The 21,750-nt window shown below is 58.9% G+C and overlaps 11 protein-coding genes across 11 annotated transcripts; 4 read left to right on the top strand and 7 right to left on the bottom strand.

The window, feature by feature from the left end:
- Window positions 1–83: 83 nt before the first annotated feature.
- On the bottom strand, window positions 84–2,106 carry BDZ90DRAFT_229646 (hypothetical protein). Its single transcript, XM_025505153.1, has one exon. The coding sequence runs from the start codon at window positions 1,861–1,863 to the stop codon at window positions 283–285; it is 1,581 nt and encodes a 526-aa protein (XP_025365245.1). The 5' UTR covers window positions 1,864–2,106; the 3' UTR covers window positions 84–282.
- Window positions 2,107–2,647: 541 nt separating this feature from the next.
- BDZ90DRAFT_19170 (hypothetical protein) lies at window positions 2,648–4,159 on the bottom strand. The gene is made up of 2 exons (XM_025503874.1): window positions 3,877–4,159; window positions 2,648–3,788 (listed from the first exon to the last, which is right to left on the bottom strand). The coding sequence occupies exons 1-2, from the start codon at window positions 4,061–4,063 to the stop codon at window positions 2,839–2,841; spliced, it is 1,137 nt and encodes a 378-aa protein (XP_025365244.1). The 5' UTR covers window positions 4,064–4,159; the 3' UTR covers window positions 2,648–2,838.
- Window positions 4,160–5,806: 1,647 nt separating this feature from the next.
- Window positions 5,807–6,770, top strand: BDZ90DRAFT_19220 (hypothetical protein). Its single transcript, XM_025503880.1, has 2 exons — window positions 5,807–6,094; window positions 6,164–6,770. The coding sequence occupies exons 1-2, from the start codon at window positions 6,092–6,094 to the stop codon at window positions 6,629–6,631; spliced, it is 471 nt and encodes a 156-aa protein (XP_025365243.1). The 5' UTR covers window positions 5,807–6,091; the 3' UTR covers window positions 6,632–6,770.
- Window positions 6,693–8,912, top strand: BDZ90DRAFT_257704 (hypothetical protein; the record flags this gene model as incomplete). The annotated part of the gene is made up of 2 exons (XM_025507982.1): window positions 6,693–7,713; window positions 7,786–8,912. 2 exons carry the CDS (start codon window positions 6,693–6,695, stop codon window positions 8,910–8,912), a joined length of 2,148 nt encoding a protein of 715 aa, XP_025365242.1.
- A 330-nt stretch (window positions 8,913–9,242) lies between these two features.
- On the bottom strand, window positions 9,243–9,525 carry BDZ90DRAFT_257703 (putative DNA-directed RNA polymerase II chain RPB10; the record flags this gene model as incomplete). Its single annotated transcript, XM_025507981.1, has 2 exons — window positions 9,243–9,265; window positions 9,336–9,525. 2 exons carry the CDS (start codon window positions 9,523–9,525, stop codon window positions 9,243–9,245), a joined length of 213 nt encoding a protein of 70 aa, XP_025365241.1.
- Window positions 9,526–10,235: 710 nt separating this feature from the next.
- On the top strand, window positions 10,236–11,693 carry BDZ90DRAFT_229640 (putative RPL2A-ribosomal protein L8.e). The gene is made up of 3 exons (XM_025505152.1): window positions 10,236–10,254; window positions 10,503–10,508; window positions 10,839–11,693. Coding segments are annotated over exons 2-3 (765 nt in total). The 5' UTR covers window positions 10,236–10,254; window positions 10,503–10,506; the 3' UTR covers window positions 11,602–11,693.
- A 132-nt stretch (window positions 11,694–11,825) lies between these two features.
- Window positions 11,826–14,319, bottom strand: BDZ90DRAFT_248277 (hypothetical protein). The gene is made up of 3 exons (XM_025507622.1): window positions 13,828–14,319; window positions 13,261–13,736; window positions 11,826–13,182 (listed from the first exon to the last, which is right to left on the bottom strand). Exons 1-3 carry the CDS (start codon window positions 14,222–14,224, stop codon window positions 11,974–11,976), a joined length of 2,082 nt encoding a protein of 693 aa, XP_025365239.1. The 5' UTR covers window positions 14,225–14,319; the 3' UTR covers window positions 11,826–11,973.
- A 314-nt stretch (window positions 14,320–14,633) lies between these two features.
- Window positions 14,634–15,667, bottom strand: BDZ90DRAFT_216318 (NIPSNAP-domain-containing protein; the record flags this gene model as incomplete). The annotated part of the gene is made up of 3 exons (XM_025504263.1): window positions 14,634–15,118; window positions 15,189–15,429; window positions 15,494–15,667. 3 exons carry the CDS (start codon window positions 15,665–15,667, stop codon window positions 14,634–14,636), a joined length of 900 nt encoding a protein of 299 aa, XP_025365238.1.
- A 633-nt stretch (window positions 15,668–16,300) lies between these two features.
- On the top strand, window positions 16,301–17,952 carry BDZ90DRAFT_229637 (hypothetical protein). Its single transcript, XM_025505151.1, has 2 exons — window positions 16,301–17,225; window positions 17,305–17,952. Exons 1-2 carry the CDS (start codon window positions 16,491–16,493, stop codon window positions 17,512–17,514), a joined length of 945 nt encoding a protein of 314 aa, XP_025365237.1. The 5' UTR covers window positions 16,301–16,490; the 3' UTR covers window positions 17,515–17,952.
- On the bottom strand, window positions 17,645–18,906 carry BDZ90DRAFT_245060 (glycoside hydrolase; the record flags this gene model as incomplete). The annotated part of the gene is made up of 2 exons (XM_025507487.1): window positions 17,645–18,206; window positions 18,290–18,906. The coding sequence occupies 2 exons, from the start codon at window positions 18,904–18,906 to the stop codon at window positions 17,645–17,647; spliced, it is 1,179 nt and encodes a 392-aa protein (XP_025365236.1).
- A 964-nt stretch (window positions 18,907–19,870) lies between these two features.
- Window positions 19,871–21,086, bottom strand: BDZ90DRAFT_214994 (glycoside hydrolase; the record flags this gene model as incomplete). Its single annotated transcript, XM_025504203.1, has 2 exons — window positions 19,871–20,291; window positions 20,395–21,086. The coding sequence occupies 2 exons, from the start codon at window positions 21,084–21,086 to the stop codon at window positions 19,871–19,873; spliced, it is 1,113 nt and encodes a 370-aa protein (XP_025365235.1).
- Between the last annotated feature and the right edge of the window lie 664 nt (window positions 21,087–21,750).

The following is a 21,750-nucleotide window of genomic DNA, read 5'->3' as shown; positions in this document are numbered from 1 at the left end:
GAGGAGGGCGGAGGAGGAAACACGTGCTAGGAGAGAAAGGGAAGGGGAGCTGTGAAAGGCGATGAGCGAGCAGTGACGACTCGCTGGAGATTTATAGACGAGGCGGATTACTTCGATACATTGCTCGCTCGATACCCTGCTTGTCATGCACTTGTCTCAGTAATATCTCAACTGCAATGGCTTCACACGCAACGCTGTAGGCCGTCACGGCTTGGAGCAATGGTACTGTATTGCGAGGCGATAAGTAGCATGGGAGGTTGCGCTAAGATTGCGGCACGATCCTTAGTTTGGGCCAAGGAAAGCTGGCTGCCGGTACCCAGGCAAGGTCACGCGGTAGACAAAGGCCTGCGTGTCCCCAGACCCATGCTGCTGGGCGTACGGGTCCTGGTACGAGGCCAGCACGTAGGCACCAGTTCCGTTGATCTGTCCAGCCTGCTTTCCGTCAAGCGTGACAAAGTCATTGTCGCTCACCACAAACAAGAAGTAGTCATCCGGGCTCTGCTTGTCCCCGACCGAGGCGAGGGCGAGGGACTCGAGCTTGCTCGCGATGAGATTCTGATCAAAAGCCCCATCGTTGCGTAGACCGAACTTGGAAAGTTGGTCCGTAGCCCTCAGATCGACGAAGTCGTGCACGACCGCCGGCGTGATGCCCGCAACGAGGTTCCCTCCAGGGCTGACTGGGTTCTGGGGCTGGTCGTACTTTGTTCCTGCGATGTTCGTGGGATTGTCTTCCTTGGTAGAGACCAGAGCCGCCTGCTTGTACGTCGTCTGAGCTGTGTTGTCTCCAAACCCATTGCCGTCGCGGGCGAGGACAAGGAAGACTCCGTCCCCAACAATGTGCAGCTCGGAGCTGGCTCGGGTGTTGCCCTTCCCAGAGGCAGGGAGCTGGACGACGTACTCTTCCTTGAGGGTGGGCTGAAGGTTGAAGGGCTTGGTCGGATCGTAAGCCCAGCCCAACAGGCGAGAGTAGCGGTTCGTCGTCTTGCTTGAGCCCCCATCCTGAATCGTGGCTGACTGGAGGAGGGCCCAGAGCATCCCGTTGCTACGGTCGAGCGTGAGGCCTTCGAAGCCTTGGTTGGCCGTACGCCCCGTCGTGGGGTTGGAGAGGGCAGTGAAGTTTGTCTTGCCGTCCCTCATAGGAACGATTGCTGCGGGAGGGGCCAAAGTCGCAAAGACGCGGCCGCTGGCCTTTTCGATGGCGTAAATGTAGGGGCCGTACTCGTCGCTCACAATAAGTACGGGGCCAACGTCAACGAGACCTTCGGTATCGAATGTGACATGATTATCGTAGCTGGCCACTGGCAACGGAGGCTGACCCTGCCTGACCTGGTCCGGGTCGAGACCAGTGGTAAAGTTGGAGCCTTGCTTGTAGAGGAGCGTGTTGCGATAGGTCAGCTTGAAGTTCTCGCTCGCAGGCGTCTTGGCTGCCTTGTCGAGTGGCGTGAAGGCCAGATCGTAGAGGTGCGAGCGAGCCCGGTAGTCGCTCGTGGCCGCGCCTCCCTGATTGTGGCCACGATCAGGTTGCAGGCGGATTGAGCCAGAGAAGGAGCCGTCTGCCTTCTTTGAGAATGACTCGAGGGCGATGGCTGAGCCAACGCCGCCGATTGACTCGCCGAAGGAGTCGACGTCAGCGGCTGAGATGCGGCCAAAGGCAACGAGCCCATGATTCACAAACTCCTTGCCGTCGAGGCTGGTCGTACCAACGTTGTCCGAAGAAGCGGTCGACGTGGCTGAGGCAGCACTGCTCGACGATGAGGCAGTGCCCGCTCGGGCAGTCAGATGGTGCTGAGGCAGCGCCGCGGCCGAAGCAGCCATGAAGGCGGCCGTGACCGCAGCCAACAGTCCGGTGGTTGAGGCACGCATGTTGTTGAGGATGAGGGAGGGGAGAGCATGAAAGAACAATCCATTCTAAGCCCTTCATATACGGCGAGAAAAGCGCCGATCAGCGAATATCGTCTTGCGAGACCGGTAGTCTCATCGCTTTCCTGCACGCCCTTGCGGCGACTCAGGCACGAGGATGCTTCATAGCGCAGCACTTGGTCAGTAGCGGCCTGACGCCATTGCGATTTCGATTTCGACGTCGGAGAGAAGCGCAGTGGAGTAAAGTGCGTGCGTGCGTGATTGAACGCAGCTTCTTCTCAGGCGGAGGAGAAGGGAGACTCGGTCTCCTCGTCCACGCTCCTCGGCGACGCACGAGCCAGCGAGCACACGTGCTGCTTCCTTCGCATCGGCGACGCCTGCCATCAACGTGAGGACGCCGATTGGCGAGCGAGGTGGCGGCGGCTTACGGTGCGAAAGAGCGATGTCTGAGGGTACGAGGAGCTTGGCATTAATTGAAGGCGGGGCAAAGGCGCACGCTCTCCTCGTGTGACGGCTGACGGAGCAGACGAAGGGCGTGCGTCTCGATCTGGCGTCGAGGTGACGAGAGTCGGGACCGGTTAACGACGAGTCACTCATTGTCACGTTCGAGGTCTTCAGTAGAGCAGAGAAAAGTGTATTGACAAGGCAGGATAGAAGAGAAGAAAGAGGCCAGTGATGGGCATGTCCGCTTGAGCGTGGGCGTGAATGCTTTCAAATCCCAGAGACTAGAGTAAAGTGGGTGAATGAGGTGGTAGTGCAGAGACAGATACTCGAGCGAGGCTGGACGATGCGTGAAAAGAAAGGGGGGAGCAAGACGAAAGAACGCAGACGGAGGGAGCGAAAGCCGAAGTGAGTCCGCCGCTGCTCGCCCGCTCGCAAGCGGATCTGGCTGAATGTCCATCTATGAAAGGAGTAGAATGTGGCCTCGGCGTGTGAGGAGAGTGAGGATGCTAAAGTGGTTTGTTTCGTAGCCACTGCTTAGAGCATGACGACGGCGCCGACAAGGCCACCCACGACGGCGACGAAGCTGCCTACGACCATGTTGGGGGCGAGGCTAGCGGCGCCAGAGGAGCCACCGCTCGAGCTGCTGGAGGAGCCGCTAGCGGCGGCGTTGGCAGCACCAGTCGACGAGGAGCCGCGGCTTGATCCAGAGCCAGAGGCCGAGGTGGCCATCGACGACGAAGACATCGAAGACGTGGGCTGGATGCTAGCAATGCCGTTGGAGATGGAGCTAGCAGAGCTGCAGCTTGACGAGGCGGGGAGCGAGTAGGCGGCAGTGGGGGTAGCCTGGTCAGGGGAGCCATTGACGAAGGTGTGAAGACCACCGTTGGGGTCCGTGTAGACCGACGAGTAGTACTGCTGGAACGTCGAGGTGTATCCACCGCCCTGAGGGTAAAGACCAGGGGGGTAGGCAACGTCGGCATCACACGTCTCGAAGACGTTGTCGGTGTAAGAGCCGGGCATGACGAACTGGCATCCCATCTCGTCGAGGGTGTGCTGGCAGACGGCCGAGGTGGGCGCCTGATCGGTGCCGGCGATGCAGACACGGAAGCACATCTGGTTGTACGAGATGTAGTTCATCCACTCCTCGTAGAAGACGTCCTTGCCCGAGATGTTCGAGGTGACGTTGCCACCAACGGGGTTACCCTTGTTGGTAGCACCGTGGGGGTCAAGCTCTCCTCCGTAGTCGCCAGGGACGAGGTTGATCTTGGTGAAGTCACCGTTGGCCATGACCTGGACGTAGAGGGGCGTCTTGATGAAGTGGACCGAGGTGACGGTGCCGTCGGGAATGACACGAGCGTTGTTGCGGGGCTTGGTGCAGTAGGCAACAGTCTCCGCCTCGACATCACCAATCACCTGCTGCTCACGAGGACCAAAGGTGCACCAGTCATCGACGGCGTTGATCGAAGCAAGACGGGCCTCCGAAGCTGCGGAAGTAAAGATCAATTGAGAGCAGCCAAGTCAGCATGCGGTGACGATGAGCCGATGAGTCAAGCTATCGCTGCTGCCACTCACTCTGGTTGATGGGGGTGTTGAGGCTAGGCTGCTTGGGGTTGGTGGGGCCATTGGAGTTGGCGCCGACGACACCGGGAGCGTTGGCGTTGGGGGTGCCGTACTGGAACTTGGGAACGTTCTGGGCCGAAGCACCAGAGAAGAAGGAGCCAGCTACGGCGAGGGCTGCGAGACCGGTGGAAGCGAGCATCGTGAAGAAAGGAAGAGAGTCAGGGGTGGGGTGATGTGGTGTGTTGGGTGGCAAAATACACAACGAAGCGCTGAGGAGGAAGCTGTGTTGTGATGTGGTAGTGGCGAATAGATGTGACGCCTAGAGATAGAGCTAAGCTCAGCGAGATGAAGAGGAAAGTGAAAGAGAGGTAACGTGTGCGAGGGGAGAGGAATGGATGGAAGGGCAAGAAGGTGGGACGAGGATGGGCACCACCTAATCGAGGGTTTTGTTTGGCGTGCGGTGTGTGTGTGTGTGATGGCCAGGTCAGCCAACCTCCCGCTCTCCCTCTTCGCCGCCACCCTGCCTCCTCTCAGGCTTGCGCCCCCGTCTCCTCCCTGCTCCTCTCTTCCAAAACGCCGCCGGCGAGCAGGTCAGGGGCGGGCGGTAGCGACTGGCCTCGACTCGGGGCTTGCGGGTGGGCGGTCGAGCGGTCAAACGAGTGGCGCGCGCAGCTGCAATCAACACTTGGGCACGGGTCTCGTCCCGTGCCTTCTACGAGGAAATGTCGATGTCGACGGCACGCTCTGCCGCCTTTCGGCATCTTTCAGCGGAGCGGGCGGCCTGGCGGGCAGGTAGGCGCAGGGAAAAGGCGCAGATATGGGCGGCGGCGGGCTGATGCACGGCAGGCTCAAGGGGCACATCGCAGCCACCTCAAACTAACACCTCGAGGGCCGATCCGCGCCCCTGCTGCGCTCCAAGCTCACTCAACTCACCGCTCCACGCTCCACGCTCCACGCTCCACGGTAGACGCTCGAAGCTCGTCCAAAATTGTTCGGCGCAACAATCGACATCCGGGCGAGTGGGCTCAGGACTAGAGCGAAAGGGACGCTTTTGGCAGCAGAATTCTCAGCGCCAGTAGCCGCAATGTGAGTGAGCTCGTTGGCTGAATGCCGAGGCTCGCAGCTGCGACGACCGGCTGTCGCTGTTCAGTACGACGTACGACGAAAAGCATGATCGACGATACGACAGCAGCAGCAGCAGCGGGGGCGAGCGGCGGGGCGGCTCGAGGGAGAGGAGGCCGCTGAGCGGCAGCTAGGCCGCCGGCGAGCAGGATAATGGTCCAGATTTCTCACTTGACTTTCAGACAGCGCAATGCTAACGTAGAGCAGTCGCAGCCGTACAGGCTCGTGGGTCATTTTGGTTCTGGCATGGAATGGCGGGCAAGCAGCGTTGAGCATGCCTTGACTTGGGACGATCGGGGTGGACGTCCGTATCTTCGTCGCGTTCGCCTTTGCTGCCACCCTCGCAAGTCGTGGAAGATCTACCCCCGGGGCCTCCGCCGTACGTCTCGAGGCGAGGCGACACACGCACGCACAGAAAAGGACGTGCAGGAAGTCAATGTTTCCTCTGAGCTCGATAGACCATGCCTACCTCTCTTCTACTCATTCGACTTTGCCCTCGCTAGAGTACGACGACCGCCTCTGAGATTGATATGAAATGCGTCTGAGAGATCATGAGATCACAGCCCTGAAGAGATCACAAGATGGAAGAGCTTTTTGGGTACGACGCTGCCACGAGGCGGGCTAAGTGGCGGCGTTGAGCCTGGCGAGGGCGATTCGATGGCAAGCAGGCAGGCAGGCAGGCCGTTCCGTCGCGCGGATTCATTGGCCTGTCCAGAGACGGCCCGGCGTCAGGCCCACGACGAGAGGCGGCACGATGGAGCGGCTGCTTTGGCTCCCTAACCATTGCTTTCATCTCCACGCCGACGCTCCTGCTTCACTCTACTGGCTAGCTCATCGAAGTCGAAGCTGGAGCTCTCCACGCATCCAACGCTACTATCGTAGACGTCTCTCGAGCACTTTGCTTGCCGTCGTCTCTGCTTGTGGTGGTTGGTTCTGGGCCTCGGTTTGCTCAGTTTGCCGCCCGTCAACATCGCGGCATAGAGCAGCAAAGCCTCTCCTCACCATCCCTTCGACTTGACAACGTCTCGCAAGGCGACTCCCCACTTTTTATCAGAAGCGCGGCTCGTCTGCTCCGCCCACTCCCTCCATTTCGATCACCCTTGGCATGGTTAGTATTCTCGCAGAGAAGCACGTGTTGGCCGTCCGCCGAAGAGAAGTGGTTCAATGTGCACGACAGCATCGCTTCCGCCTTGCTCTCGTCTGCCTGGCTTTGCCTCTCGATCGTTCCCTTGTCAATGTTCATAGTGTGCTGCCTCTTCTCTCCCTTTCATCTCTGTCGTACTCGACTCAGCCTCAATGCCTCGCACTGTTCAGCCCAGACGAGGCGCGAGCCGGTCTGCTTGACCTGGGGCAGCTCATGCTCGACCGCGGTCGAGCGTCGGCGTCGTCATGCTCAGCAGCGAGCAAACGACGACCTGCAAAACCTCGGTGCGGACACCATCGCCGCTTCTCTGCACGCCGACGACGTCATCAATGCCGTCGATGCTCGGTAGCCTTGGACGGCTCACGCCCCGCCATCCTGCTGGCAGGAAAGTCACGCCCAGGGGCAGGTCATGCCCACGTGGCTTCTTGGCCGCCGCGTCAAGCACCTCGAGTAGAGGTCACGGCTACGAGTCGTGTCGAACATCGTTTCTCATTCCGGTGATGACTAGGACCACGTCACTGACACAAATATGCATCTCCATTCTTTCGCTCGAGCAGTCGTTATGAGTCTCAACGAGGCCTTCAACTGGACAAGGCCACTTCACGGCTTCACGCCCGACACGCTCAAATCGACACCTCCGTCGTCCTCGTTGTCGGGCGTCGACTTCTTCGTCGATGCTGGACCTTCACAACCCAAGACAAATTCCCCACCTCCTTCACCGGCTTCGCGCAAAGCTGCAGCAGACGATGCTCTTGCCTCCTCCATAGCACCCGTCCTTCTACCGAACGTCATTCGCGCGAATCCGTCGCAGTCTGCTGCAACCTTGATTAGCATCCTGGCAGAGCCAGGCTACGAAGCGAAAAGCGACGGGCCATTCCGATCGCGAGAGATGAGCTGTGAGCTTCGCAAAAGAGTTGTTGCTCAGATCGATGAGACCGAGAGCCGAGCGCTCTTCGGAGCCATTCTCGATGTCCCCGCTGGTCGTCAGCTCTTGGCGACGTGGTTGCGAGAATCCCTCGACCCCGCTTGGAGCAAGACTCGAATGCCTCTGCTTCGCCTCTTTGACGAATTGCCTGTGCTGCCGAAGGAGCATCTGCTCGACAAAGAAACGAATCGGGCGCTACCAAGAGCTCTAGGCTTGGTGCAGAAGAAGGGGCAGGAGAAGTCAATCAAGCTGGCAACTGAGATTCGCGAGAGGTGGGTGCACATGATTGAGAAGGACGAAGCATCATCGAGCAAGGCGGTCACCAATGCAGGCGTTGAGGAAGGTGGCGCTTCGTCTAAGCAAGGCAATAAGAAGACGCCAGCTGCTCCTCCTCGTGCCACGGCGTCAGACACAATGCAGTCTCTCAACTCTCTGTCACAATCTTCTGCGTACGTGTCGGCGTTAGGAAGCTTTGCATCGAAAGCGGAAGGATCAGCGTCGAGGTCTAAGCTAGCCCTCAGCGGCTCGGATAGATCGAGCGACATGCAGAGCCTGGCCAAGAAGACGGTGACGCGGCTTGCTCCAGATACGAAGGATCTCTGTACAAAGTGCAAGACGCCCATGATCCCGGGCACAACGTCGAGCACCAGAATCAAGCGTGAGTTTGGGCGTAGCTCGGCGAGACCCGCGCTTCGTACATTGACACGACCGCTTCCCTCCCTTCTCACAGCATCTGGCCCTCACACCCGCAAGATCGAGCAGACCTGCCTCAAATGCAATGACAAGGTCAAAAAGACACCCGCACCTCCCATGGGCCCGCCCGCGGCCAAGCGCCGCCTCGCAATCGAGCTCGATGACGAGACTGGGGGAGAGGCAAAGCGCCATCAACCTGCGCCCAAGACCAAGAAGATGGCGACAGCCACCGGTGCGCGTGACATGTTCAGCGATCTGCTGAGCAAGTCCGGGCCTGCTGCGTCGTCATCCTCGAGAGCAGGAGGCAAAACAGGCGGTGCTGGGGCAGGAACCAAAGCAGGAGTTTCCTCGAGCGCGCAGCCATCAGAAGCCAGCAACGACGCTGCGACAACTACTCCCGGTCCTCGCACCAAGCCAAGCAAGCGCGTGAAATGGCGAGATGAGAACCTCGTGGAGGTCAGAATGATCGAGGCCAGATTTGACGGCGACGGGGACAGCGAGATGCACGCTACCATTGAGTCAGGCGGCTTGCACGGTCTTGAGCAAGACGAGGGACAAGCCCTCAAGTCAGCTGCTCACGTAGAGGACGATGCGCTCGAGGAGGAAGTAGAGTGGTACCTCCCTCGCGAAGTTGAGGTGCCCGTCGAGGAGGGGGATGACGCAGTGCCCGAGAGAGGTGCTGAAAGTGAGGAGAAGAAGGCGCAGGAGAAGAGGGAAATGTCGGCTCTTAGCGCCATCTATATGGATGTGGCTGAGATCCCGGCTTCCCCGGGTGAGCCGCTGAATGCTGCGGCTGGAGAGGGCGTTCAGCCGAAGAAGATCTCTTTGCCTGAAGGTTGGGACCAGCCACTCCAGGTTCCGGCACAAGCTGATCTGAATGAGTTGATGCGACAGCTCAGGGGTGGTAGCAGTGGTGGCGGCGTGGGAGCAGGTAGTGGTGCGGCACCGCCGTCGTCGCTGGAGAGCTACGGCATCTCTTCGAGCGGGCTTCAGAACCTATTGTCGAGCGTCGGTGGGAGTGGTGAGCAGCAGCAGCAGCATCATCAGCAGCAGTACGGCGGTTGGCAGGGGTACGGAGGTCATCATCAGCAACAACAGCATCATGGCAGTTACTACGGCTACGCGCCGCCGCCTGCGCATCATCATTACGGGGGATACCAGTAGAAGACAGTGGAGGGGAAGAGGGGCGAACGCAGGGCGCGATCCATCTCTCAATCATCATGTATCACTAGACGCACCATTGCAGCGTGACAGTGAAGTCATTACGACAATTTTGAACGTCATTCACACCGTAGCCAAGACTTCAGACAAGCTGGCGTCAAGGAGCGACCGGCCCTGGCTTGAAGCGTAGGCAGGATGTAGACAAGGCGATGAATAACTATTGAAACATGGTAGTACAAGATGACGACAGCTGGTGAATGAAGGGCGTGATAGGCGTGGAAGGAGCGGAATCGAGGCGGGAGAGGAAGGACTTGGTTTGCTAGGTGCTCGTCATCAGACGTTTCTACGCTCGTGAACTGGCGGGTGAGAGGGAGAGTTGGGTGGATCAGCATAGTGCAAAGGCAATGATGGTCTCATTGTACTCACTGTTGTACTGCAGCAGCTTTTCAATCAGATCGACGTGCGTCAACACCATCCTCCTACAGCAGTATCGCTGCAACCCCAACTCGGTCAATGCTGGACCTTCCTCCATTCCACCGAGGAGCAACGCCAGGTAGGCGTTCCACTTGTCGCCGATGACCTTGCCGCATGAGAAGCAACGGACGGGGATGATCATCGTGGCGGGTGCTCTGGCGATGAGGAGGTAGAGGGAGGGCGTCAGTCAGTAAAGGTGGACCAGAAACAGATACGAGCCGCATCGCGCAACGTCTGCCCCTCCTCCTCTCCTCTTCACGTTTTGGCAATCAGCATTGCAGAATGATGGTCGTCAATCCCGATCCCAGCGACGGGTGGGTTGGACTGTTGAGCTTGATCTTTGAATGTGATATGGTTGTTCATCACTTGCACGTTTCCCCTTTGCGAATTGATCGCGCTGCTTTCCTCCTCCCAGTGGTGTCCTGACTCGCGAGCGTATGCTCACCTTCTGTTACCTCAACGACAGAGAAGAAGACGACGATGGCTATGCTGCCGCTGCTGCTGCTGCTGCTACTGCTCCAAGGTAGCTAGAGCTCGCGAGGCGATGGCGTGGTATCGACCTCGGAAACCGCAAAGTCGTTGACGAGTCGTGAATTTGGCTGCCCGTTCCGGCCCTCGATCTGCATCCGTGAAGATTGGATAATCGGATCGGAGCAGATGGGTCGAGCACCCCCTGCACGTGACTTGAACAGAGCGAAGAGAGAAGCAGCGCAGCCGGAGCGGGCGGGCGGGCGGCGAGAGGGCGAGAGGCGAGCGAGTGGACCCACGATTCGAGAGGGAGAGGGAGAGGGAGAGCGGCCAGTCCAAGTTCCAGCGACAAGCCGTTGCAGCCTTCTGATCCTCACCACCTCCCTTGTCATCATCAAGTAGCGTGAGTTTGCGACGTCGATGGGCGTATGAACGGTATTCAAGCAGTCAGCTGATCTCAAGCTTCACTCTCCCTTCCTTCCCTGCCCCCCTCATTCCAATTGACTTCGCCCTCGGATTCATCGACGCTCAACTCTTCGTTCCATCGACCTGCCGATTCCTCATCTTCCCTTCCTCCCACTCATCTTCCTCATCCTCGCCCACCTCTCGCCCATATCGCTATCTACCACGTCTCTGTTCTGCAACAAACAGTAATATGTGGGTATCAGCGATCAGCGATCAGTATTGAGGGATTGAGGATGGATGGTTGGATCAGCCTAGGGTGGACGAATGGGCACGCCGGCGCAGACGAGGTGTCTCCCAAGAATGGGCAGAGGGGGCGAGCATCGTATCGAGATCGATGAAGAGGAGGTCAGGAGCGTAGAAGGCTGCTGCCGGCGTCAACGTCCTCGCGTCAGGTCATGCTGCATTCCTGTCAAAAGTGTCGTCAGGCTGGTTGGACGGCATGGAGGGCTTGGACAGGGAGGATCTCCATTCCCGCCATGAACTTGCAGCTGACCCCCTCATTCTCTTCTCTCTCTATCTCAGGGGTCGTGTCATCCGCTCGCAGAGGAAGTCCGGTGGGATCTTCAAGTCCCACACCCACCTCAACAAGAACCCCGCTCGCCTGCGTAACTACGACTACGCTGAGCGCAACGGTTACATCCGCGGTGTAGTCAAGGAGATCATCCACGACGCCGGTCGTGGTGCTCCCCTCGCCCGCGTCGCCTTCCGTGACCCTTACCGTTACAAGCTGCGCGTCGAGACCTTCATCGCCACTGAGGGCATGCACACCGGCCAATTCGTCTACTGCGGCAAGAAGTCGGCACTCAACGTCGGCAACGTCCTCCCCCTCGCCTCCCTCCCCGAGGGTACCATCGTCTGCAACGTCGAGGAGAAGGCTGGTGACCGTGGAGCTCTCGCCCGCACCTCGGGCAACTACGCCACCATCATCGGACACGACGCCGACAACAACGTCACCCGCATCCGTCTCCCCTCTGGCGCAAAGAAGTCGGTCGCCTCCACGGCCCGTGCCACCGTCGGCATCGTCGCTGGTGGTGGTCGTATTGACAAGCCCATGCTCAAGGCCGGTCGTGCTCACCACAAGTTCCGCGTCAAGCGCAACTCGTGGCCCCGCACTCGTGGTGTTGCCATGAACCCCGTCGACCACCCGCACGGTGGTGGTAACCACCAGCACATTGGTCACGCCTCGACCGTCGCCCGTATGGCCCCCGCTGGTCAGAAGGCCGGTCTCATTGCTGCCCGCCGTACCGGTCTGGTTCGTGGTGTCATCAAGTCTGGCAGGGAGTAAGCGTAGGCGTATACCGCGCAACCATTCTCTCTCTCTTTGGCTTCTTGGGCCCCATTTGTACACATTACGGGAGATCTCGTCGCTGTGCTGCGGAGGTATCATCTTCACCTTCGCTTCTCGAAGTGGCAATCTCACACCCTCATTCTCGAAACACACACACCCACCGTCTGCCATCTGAGCTTGAAGCGATCGTCGTGAGCAAGTCATGAAGTGGGTCATTGGTACCGATCGTGTAAAGAGAGACAGACATCCCTTCCGCGTCCTCCGTTGGGTCGTCGATCTCTGCCTTCCGTCTCTCTGCCCCCATCTACGCAGCCGCCGCCGCCGCCGCCGCCGCCTTCGTCTTGCAGCCTTCCCTCCCTCGCCCATACTCTAGACGGTAGCGATAATCTCCGACGCCTTCTCCAAGGCTGCAATCATCTTGACGCACTCCTTCCTCCTCGTGACAACATGGTCACTCTCCTTCATGACCTCGTTCATCGTCTCCTGCCTGGCGTACAGCTCCTGTAGCAGCTCCCTCTGAAGCGCATTCTTCGCCTCGCTCACCAGGTGCAACATCGTCGCCTTGGGGATCATGTCGATGATGGTGCGCTTGGTGATGTTGAAGTACGACGTGATGAGCAGCTTGATCACCTCGACCTCCATCGTCTCCCTGTCCGTCAGCTGGCCAGAGGCGCGCAGCTGCGGAGGCGGACTCTCCATCAAAGCCTGGCGAGCGCGGTTCTGTTGCTGTTGCTTTGTTCCTCCGAAGAAGGAGCCAAAGAAGCCCTGCTCGTTCTTGACATTGACGTCCAGGTCCTTCTCGTTGTTGATGGCGAGGTCCTTGCGCCTCTGCTCAGTAGGCGGCTTCTCGGGAGGGTGGAGGCGCTCGTTCACAATGGCCATCGCGCGATGCCCCGAGATGAAGTCTGGGTGTCCTGTGTTTAGGTAGCAGGCTTCCGAGTTGACAATGTCCGTTACCAGCTTCGTGGTGGGGGCGAGGCAGCGCTTGAAGAAGTGAATGACGACTGTATTGAAGCGCTCCCTAAGTGCAGGGAAGCGGCGGAATGATTGATTCTTGGCAAGGAGCTGCGAGAGGATGCGCACCAGCTCGTCGTAGACTAGGCCTACGCATTTGAGCGAGGGGTCTTCGAGGCGCTTGATCTGCTGCTTGACGATGACCTCGAAGGCCGTCGTGCCTACGAAGAGGGCAGGGGAGGAACCGCTCGAGTTGTACAGGATGGTGCGAATGTCGGCATCCTTGACTGAGTCGAAGGGGTCGATGGCCTTGACGCCGTTGGCGAAGAGCTCGTGGAAGACAAACGAGATGCGAGCACCCCCGGCCAGCTCATTGACCGAGAGGTCGTTGGAGTTGCCGTCGATGACGGTGCGGAACTCGTTGCAGAACTCGGTGATGATTGAGAGAACGATGTTGCCAGAGTTGGCGTCGCCCAGCGGGCCACCAAGTGACTGCAGCTCTGCCTGATATTTGGCTAGTTGCGAGGCAATCTTGCTCTTGATGTCGGGTAGGGTGTTGCGGATGTGGTGCATGAGAATCGTGTTGAGCTTGCGAGCGAGGAACGGTGTGCCACAATAGTTGGCCTAATGCGGAGATGGGCCAAGGTTTGGTCGTCAGTATGACCAAGGGATGAGCATTGGCTGGGTAGCGTCGCTACTCACCTTGCTACGGTAGCTCGGATGCCCCTCGAAAAACTGCTTCTCCGCCTCGAGCGCAGCGCTGACCTCCTTTCTCTGGTCAATGTCCCTCTGTCCACGGTTCACGACGGGCACATAGCCCAATCGAAGCGGGATGACCCTCCCAGCCAGGATGTCAACCACGTCTGTTCCCTGGTCCATCAGATCCACCTTGGTCAAAACGCCCACCGTACGCGTTCCATCCGGGTCGACCTCTCGCGCCAGCTTCAGCCCATCCGAGTTAGCCAAGTCAGTGTTGGCTGCAGTGACGGCGAGGATGACTGCGTTTGGCTTTGAGATGTACTTCAAAACCATGTCGCGGATCTGACGCTCAATGTCACGCGGTTGGTCGCCGACGGGCACCTTTGTCAATCCGGGCAAGTCGACGAGGGTCAGGGTCAGGACGTTGGGCGAATAGATGCGCAGGTTAATCGGTTGAGGAGAGATGCCTGCGTTCTTGCCTACGAGCGAGCACGATAGGGAAGGGGGTCGTCGGCGTCGGTCAGCACTGAGCAAGCTAGCAGTCACTCCATCCCTTGACGGCGGACCCACCCGTCTTGAGCTCCGTATCGCGCACAATCTCCTCTCTAATCTTCTGAAAGTCATGAAACTTCTCTCCCGGTAGATGCAAGAATTCTCCCCACTCGTATGGGTTCTTCTTGTTCCCATCAGCACCCGGGGTTGGCGTATCGCCATTCTGGACGCCAGCTTTAGAGTCAGCCGCGGGCCTGTTGATGAGCTGCAGTACCAAAGGACGACGAGTGACGATACCTGTACCTCGAGGTAGGAAGTCACGCCCAACGATGTTCTCTAGTACGGATGACTTGCCAGAGGACTGGCTGCCCAGGACGGTGATTTGAGGCAAGTCGACATTCTGCTGCACGCCGACATTTGTGAAGGCGTCTTGGAGCTTGTTGACGAGGGTGATGAGACCCGTGTCCATCGACATAGCGGGCTCGAATTTCGTAGGAGGGTGAGAAGGAAAAGGAAAGTGGTGGCGGATTGTTTGGTAGTGTTGGAAGGAGAGACAGTCGAGGTTCGTCGATGCGACGCAAGCGCAGCAGCCGCCCGCATCCCGAGTTGGGATGGAGGTGGGCGGGCCAGATCAACTCGGCCAGTGAGTCGAGTGAGTAAGTGAGCCACATCCGCGTGGCGCAACCGCACGCAACGCACCGCACCGCATCGACGCCCTTCCCGCCAGCGCTACGACAGCGACTCAGCATACAGCCAGGCCATGCACACGACGTCGATGGAGCGAGCGTGATGATTATGATCAAACCGACTTTGCTAGCTAGTTACAATTCTTAGGCTCACGAGCATGCGACACACAACACCCCTCGTACCACCTCTTCACCCGTCTACTTCAGCGGCGAGAAGGGCAGCGGCTCCATGATCTGAGCGTGCATCTTGTCGATCAGCTTGACAGTCTCCGTCACCGTCTTGGGCCAAGTCTCCACCTGCCACGCTGCGTCCCTCGTTTTCTTCCTCTCCTCCAGCGAAGGATAGTGCCAGATGTGGAAGACGGTGTGCAAGGCCCCGATCTGGCTGAACCACGCTCCGACAGGCTCGGTGTACTTCTGTCGCGCCTCGAGTCCGCGACGCCAGTGTTGCTCCCATTCGAGGAGTTTGCCTGGCTTCAGATGGTAGGTGCGAAGTTCATAGACACCACCCTTGGATTGAGGTTCGGCCGTTGGCCAGAAAGCGAACTCCTGACAGATCCAGTTGGAGCGATGCTTGATCAAAGGACGGATGGCGGCGTGGAGTTGGTCTCGGACCTTGGACTGCTTCATGGATTCTTGGCTGGCATCATACCCGGCGTAGCCGTTGTACTCCCAGATGTGATCTGCGCGGGCAATTGAGTGAGGCAGCTAAGTCAGTATTCCGGAGTCCAGCGGGTTGTTCGGCACACTCACAAAACGTCTCAACATCACCCAGCGTGACCTCCCAGCTACCCGTCAACCTCGCCTTGTTCTGTGCCTCGCCCGAAATCTTTGGGTACCACTCCGCCAGCACTCTCTTGTATTCCTCGATGCAGTCCGGCTTGACATCGTGACGCTGGATCTCGTGAATGTAGCGACCGCGGGCGACGCTGGCCGAGTGACTTTGTGTGGTGGCGCCCTCTGCCTGCGCCTTCTCAGATCCTCTCAAAAGTGACTGCGGGGCAGTACGACGAAGGTCAGAGTCTGTTGCTCCGGTAACAGGTGTCCTCCGTACTCACATCAAGGAAGCCCTGCTTGGTCGTAGCGCGAGACCCACCACCGGACGAGGACGATTCAGCGAATGCAACCCTGGACGGCGTCGAGTAGCTGCGTCTCGCCGATGCTGCAGCACTGCGGGCCAGCAGACCACGAGGAGCAGCCGTGAAGGATGTTGCGGGGAGTCTGAGCGCCATCTGAGTAGGGATTGAGCGTGGCTTCGTGGAGGAAAGGAGGCCAAGTGTTGAGTGACAGCTTCGATGCGGAGAGGCCCACGCACGGACCCCGACAAGAAGCCGAGCCACGTGGTTTGAGCAAAGCGCCTACGATGATTGCTGCACCCACCAGGGCTTGCTTGGCCAACGTCTGGGCAAGATATTCGACAAGAGGTCAGGTCAAATGATGATCCTCATCATTGAAAGCGATCATACGAGCGCTTGAGGTTCGCAACTGGGCGCGAGCGGGGGGTGAATGGCTGGCCCTCTCGCATGATCTCAGGTGTGAGGTGCGACTGAATTGACGATCCAAGAGCGTTTACAGTGGCCAGCCCCTACGCTCTGGGAAGCGACAGCTACGGGTTAGCCCTGTTTCTCATCACACGCAGCGTCACTTGATGGTCGTCAAGCTCTTCTTCCTCCTCTTGGACTGCAGTCATGCAAGGAAGCGGCTATCGACCGCTGGAGCTGCTGCTGCTGCTTCTGCTGCCTGCTTTGAAACGAGCTGATTGAAGGCAGCGCTCGACTAGACGCTCGACGCTCGACCGGCTAATCCCATTTGTAATCGACTTTTGGGCGAGGGCGGATCTCCAGGACCCTTTGCCTTGCCCTCGTCGCCCTCTGCTGCAGGCCGTGCACGCTCCAACAAAGACCGATGTCGCACTAGGCTAGCCCCATTTGCTCCCGATGAGCTCGACAAGGAGAGAGCGCCCCTTGACAAGCTTGCTTCCCTTACTATCACAGCATTGACGATCAGTTCCGAGTTGGACCCCCACCACACCTATCATCTCCATCGCTCGCCAGCATGATCACGACGGCTCCACCTCCTGCGACGCCGCCTCACTCACTGCCAAGGAGCAGCAGCATCCACATCGGCTTGAACACGGACTCCAAGACAGAGCCAGGACCTTCTTCTTTGTCCTCGATGCGCCCTGACATGACCGTGCGCCCCTCATACTCACAATCTCAACCAGTCGACGCTGGCCATCTGGCCTCACCCGACATCTTGGACGAGCTGCTGCCTCGATGCCGCTCACAGCAGCGATCCGCCCCTAATGCAGGCCGCCCCTCGCTCCACCACGATGTCGAGCCCTCCAACTCATCCTCACGCCCACTACGCGCCCTCTACACTCGCCGCTTCCCCTCCCTCCCCCAACCAAATGTTCTTCACTACGTCCCCGCATCCCTGTCCCCTCACTCTCCACACCTCTCCCTCTTCACCGCTTGGCAGAAATCGCCCCGCGTAGCTCAAGGATGGGACCAGGCGTGGAGCGAGGAGAAGCAGCGCGCCTACCTGGCTGATGTGCAGGGGCGAGACGACCAGCTCGGGCTGATCGGTTATTGGAGCCGCTCGGAGATGGACAAAGGCGACGAGCTGGGCAAGCCTTGGGGTTACATTGAGATCTACTGGGCTGCCGAGAGCAACCTGGCGCCGCATTATGACTGGCCAGAGCAGGCAATGGGCTTCCATGCACTCGTGGGAGAGGAGTGGGCTCGAGGACCTCATCGCGTTCATGCTTGGATGCCGTCTGTTGTCGAGGTGAGTGCAGCGCAGTACCGCAGGTAACTTTAAAATCAAGTGATCTCACCCTCTGGCCTCCCTCGATCTTCCCCCGCAGATGATTCGTCAGCTCGAGCCGCGCTGCCCGCTCATTTGCTCCGAGCCCAAGGTCACCAATGACAAGATGATCCGCTATGAGTGCGAGACTGGTGGGAGGGTTCATCGTGAGATCCAATTGCCTCACAAGCGTGCCGCACTGGTACTCTGGGAGCGAGAGGAGACGAGTGGGGAGGGGGAGAACGAGGCGGAGGAGGCAAAGGAGGCGTAGCTGGCGAAAGGGAAAAAGGGAACAAGGGCGTCGAAACGGCCACAGGGCATCAGCATCATGTCACGCATCAGCAAGCGCAGCAAGCAAGCGCACTAAGCAAATCTATTTCTCTCATACCCTCATTCCCTCGTCAGATCCTCTTCTCCCTCAGATTATCCCACTTGCTTGTAGGATAGTCGAGATGGTTGGGCGTCGCATCAAGCGGGGCCATCTCCCGCGCCACTCTCCCCACAATGCTGCCCTCGCCCTCTCTATCCCCGCTCAATTCCCACCACATCGCCCCCTTCATTCCCCTGTCGCGCATGTACCTCACCTTAGCCAGGGAGGACTGCATGCTCTCGTAGGTGACAAACTTCTTCTTGTCAGCATCATAGCAGCTCGCCGCGACCGCTTGAGGATCGAAGTGCTCCTGTGATCCCGGCAAGGGCAGTGCTTTGTAGTCCCACGAGCCGGCCTCCCAACTTCCCTCGCCCACACCTTGGTAGGGGCAGCCGGGCCCATCTGTGTGCTCGAAGGCGCGACCGTAGAGGGGCATGCCGAGGACGAGCTTGTGCGCGCCTGCCACGCCGTGTGAGAGGTAGAGCTCGACTGCTTCGTGGACGTTTGGCGAGGGGCCAAAGAGGGGGGCTTGGTGGCCCACAAGACTGTCCCAGGAGCCAGCCATGTCGTAGGCCATTAGATTCCAAAAGGTGCTGCGTGCGGGCAGCAAAGAGTGGGGAGCGTCAGCTACTTCAGACTTCTTACAGTCTATCTCGAGCGGGCTTTTCGCACGCACAGGTAGCGATCCATCTCGCCAATCTTGAGCTTCTTGGCTTGCTCCATCCCGCAAGGGGCCGCAATCGTCAACTCGAAGGGGGTCTGCGCCCGCAAGTGTCCTTGCAGCCCGTCGAGCCCCTCGCGGAGCTCCCTGAGAAGGGCTACGTAGTCATCTGCCTGCCTACTATCATGTGGATACTCCCAGTCAACGTCAAGTCCATCGAAGCCATAGTCCTTGACCAGGTCCACTGCCGAAGCCACGAATCGTGCCCGCTTGCTCTTGTCGCAAGCCATAGGCGCAAAGTGAGGGGAGTAAGTCCATCCGCCGATGGAGAGCAGCACCTTCATCTGTCTGTTGTGCTGCTTGAGCTTGTAGATGGCCTTGAGGTTGCCGTAAAGATTCGACCCAGGCTCCTCCCACGAATCGCCATCGTAGTGGATCTGCTCGTCAGACCAGGCGTCGGTCAGGAAGACCTCGCCGCTGTCCGACTTGACGTCAGCGAAGCAATACAGGAGGTGGGTGAGTGAAGAGCAAGGGATGTTGTGTGGCTTGTACGAGCGCCCGTAGATGGCCCAGTTCGGGAAGTAGCCCACGGTTACCGAGCCGTTCGAGTTGCCGGTAGGCGGCACTGGCATTGATGCCGACGCTGAAGGAGCGGCGCCGGGCTCATGGTGTGAGTCAGGCTTGAAGATCTTTTGAAAGGCGCCGCTGAATGATGGAGCCATGATGAGCGATGGTGAGGAGCAGCGGCGAAGGAGTAAGATTGAGTGACCGAAAGAGGCTGTGCGGCTGTGTGATGTTGCTCGCTCTCCTTCGCAAAGTGTTGTTCTCGCGCCTACGCCCTAAAGCCCCTCCTCCTCCACTCCTTCCAAGTCCACCTTGCACCGCCGCGTCGACCTAGGTCCGGAGCCAAAAAGGAGAGCCCCACCCCATCCCACTAATAGCCACACGTATCACTCGGCGACACAAAAAGAAAAAAAGCTTTTCCTCTTTGCGAGGCCTTAGCGCGCTTTCAGAGACAATGATCTCGCCAGCTCCCAGTCTTTATCCCTCGACAACTGCAGTTGGACTCATTCGGCGTGGTGCGCAGTTGCCTGCCTTCCACATCATCAGCGACCCTGGGCGAGCCCAGGCGCGATACTCGAGGTCCTAGAGGAACCCCTGACCAACTGAATTAGAGAGCAGTCAAAGCGCAGGCGTGAGCCTGGCGGACTGAGCACTCAATCCAACTCTGTCGAGGGAGACGAAAACTTCACGGCGCGCGCAGAGGGAGAAGAATCGCTCAGGTGCACCCGTTTCCAGGTAAGAGAGCGGTGAGAATGCAGCGCAGCAAAGCACAATTGCATCGCTAGAGCTGCGTCGCTCAAGCGCGTCTTCCCGTCTAGCATGCTACGACGGCCTCGCAGTCGTGACAAGCAATCGTCCAGGTCAAACAAACTCGCTGGGAACGCATCGTGATATTGACAACATGATTGAGGGCGCGCAGAATTGTCCATGAGAAAGAGCGAGAGAGAAAAAGTCGAGTCAAGAGAGTGTCCAATATCGCTGCGTCCCCGGCCGCGCCCACCACTGCGCCCACCGCCGCGCCTGCCCCGCCGCTCATACACTGGCGCAATCCGGAATCGTAACATTCTTGAGCTGCTTGTTCGCGTCAAACAGCCCCCAATAAGGCTCCACACCACCATAGATGGACTTCCAGGTCTCATCGAAGGCCTCAAAGAAGGCGTACTTGTTGTACACCGTCACCGGCGTACCGGCCGCAACCGCCGTGGCATCCGCGGTGACGTTTGCGTTGGCTTGGCAGACAAAGGTGTCGAGGAAAGTCTGCAGCTCTGCCGTACCTGCTTGAGCGCCTTGCAGGGTCAGCGAAGCAGTGTCGTTTGCGTTGGTCGGCCAGCCCGTTTCCGCGATCCAGAGGTCGGGCTTGTTGGTGGCCGCGGCTACGGCGATGCCTGGGTCGTTGTTGTTGGTGTAGTCCCACGTCCAGCCAGCGGCGTCGCTTACGAGCGTGCCGGCGAACCTGAGCGTGAGCGTGAGCGTAAGTGAAGAAGCCGGTCAGCGTTGCCGCATTACTATCGGGGTAACAGTGCCGCCCAGGGTCGTCGCCGCGGCGCCCTACTCACCAAGCGTGCACATTAGCCATCACCACATCCACTCCCTGCGCAAGCTCCGTCGTGATCATACTGCCCGCATCGGCCGTCGCAATGGGAACTGTCTTCGCGTAGTTCTGCCCCGACACCCACGTCTTGACTTGGGTGATCTTCTCCAGCAGCGTGGCCACGCTTCCGCCATTGAGGATGTACTCGTTGCCCACAATCAAGCCCTCGACGTGGTCCACCCCGTGCTTCTTGAGCACATCTTGCGTGGTAGAGAGCTGACGCTGCCATGTCTCAGCGTTGTCGTCTACCCACAAGGCGAGCCATACGGTCATGTTGACTTTGGTCTCTTCGATGGCTGTGAGGACCATCTCGCTAACACCGCAATCCGCGCCGTAGAGGCGCAGCCTGGTAGTCAGTTGCGAAAGGAGCTGGATGTCCTCGGTGACATTCGATTGAACCGCCCCGCAAGCCGGGTATTGAGCGTGGAACGGAGTGTAGCACATGCTGTAGAAGCTCTGCTTCAGTCGCGGGTCCTTCGTGAAGCTGGAAGGGTCGTTACCAGACGTCTTGACTACGCCGGCCGTATTTGAGCCCTTGGACGACGAAGAATTCTTTGCGGCAAGCGTGCCGCCTACGGCTGCGGCGATGATGATGATGAGAGCAATGGCGCCACCGATCCACCACCACTTCTTCCTGCTGCCGCGCGCTCCGCTCATCGCGGCTTTCTCGCTGTAGTCACCGTAGCCGCCTCCGTTGCCGCCGTTCGCCTCCATCCGTGCCATGTAGCGTTCTCTCGCGTCGAGTGCAGGAGTGTGAGCAGCCCAGCCTGCACTGGCATTGGCAAAGGCTACGGTTCGTCCAGGCAGCATACCTTGTGTCTGCGGTGCTCCTGACCAAGCGCCATCATGCTCGTGCATATCGTCTATGCTACCGCCCATCTTGCCGTACGGTGCATATGCATCGTCGTACCTTGTGCTTCCGCCGCCGTTGCCATAGTAACCGCCAGCTGCCGCGCCTCCCGCGATGGGACGAGAGCTGTAGCCGCCATTGTGATTGCTGTCCATGCTTACGGGGCGCGAGGATGAAGAGCGGTGAAATGGATCGCTGTAGCGATTGCTGCTGCCACTCTGATGCAGTGATGTTCTTGAGCCTGCTGGTAGGGCTTCGTGGTATGGAGAGGGAGAGTAGAGAGTGGAGAGTCGATGAGGAGGCGGAAGCGCTGAGCGGATGGTGGTAGGGTGAGAAAGACGGTGCTATTGTCAATACAAGAGGTTCCTCTTTACGTCGCCGTTTGAGAGAGACTCCTGACCAAGGCAGAGAACGAGCGAGCGTACGATGGACTGTCCACTTCAGTGGTGCAGTGTTGGCCGACGGCGACGC

This window comes from Jaminaea rosea, assembly GCF_003144245.1.
Source record: "Jaminaea rosea strain MCA 5214 unplaced genomic scaffold BDZ90scaffold_1, whole genome shotgun sequence".
NCBI classification, from domain to species: Eukaryota; Fungi; Basidiomycota; class Exobasidiomycetes; order Microstromatales; genus Jaminaea; species Jaminaea rosea.
Note: the sequence above shows the minus strand (reverse complement) of the source record. Positions and strands in the feature narration are given on the sequence as shown.

Coding starts and splice junctions, on each gene's coding strand:
- BDZ90DRAFT_19170 (XM_025503874.1), bottom strand. CDS start 4,063: ATGCTCGCTTCCACCGGTCTCGCAGCCCTCGCCGTAGCTGGCTCCTTC. Junction 3,789..3,876: donor CAACACCCCCATCAACCAGA/GTGAGTGGCAGC, acceptor TTACTTCCGCAG/CTTCGGAGGCCCGTCTTGCT.
- BDZ90DRAFT_229637 (XM_025505151.1), top strand. CDS start 16,491: ATGATCACGACGGCTCCACCTCCTGCGACGCCGCCTCACTCACTGCCA. Junction 17,226..17,304: donor GGATGCCGTCTGTTGTCGAG/GTGAGTGCAGCG, acceptor CTTCCCCCGCAG/ATGATTCGTCAGCTCGAGCC.
- BDZ90DRAFT_229646 (XM_025505153.1), bottom strand. CDS start 1,863: ATGCGTGCCTCAACCACCGGACTGTTGGCTGCGGTCACGGCCGCCTTC.
- BDZ90DRAFT_248277 (XM_025507622.1), bottom strand. CDS start 14,224: ATGTCGATGGACACGGGTCTCATCACCCTCGTCAACAAGCTCCAAGAC. Junction 13,737..13,827: donor CGATACGGAGCTCAAGACGG/GTGGGTCCGCCG, acceptor GCTCGCTCGTAG/GCAAGAACGCAGGCATCTCT. Junction 13,183..13,260: donor ATCCGAGCTACCGTAGCAAG/GTGAGTAGCGAC, acceptor TCTCCGCATTAG/GCCAACTATTGTGGCACACC.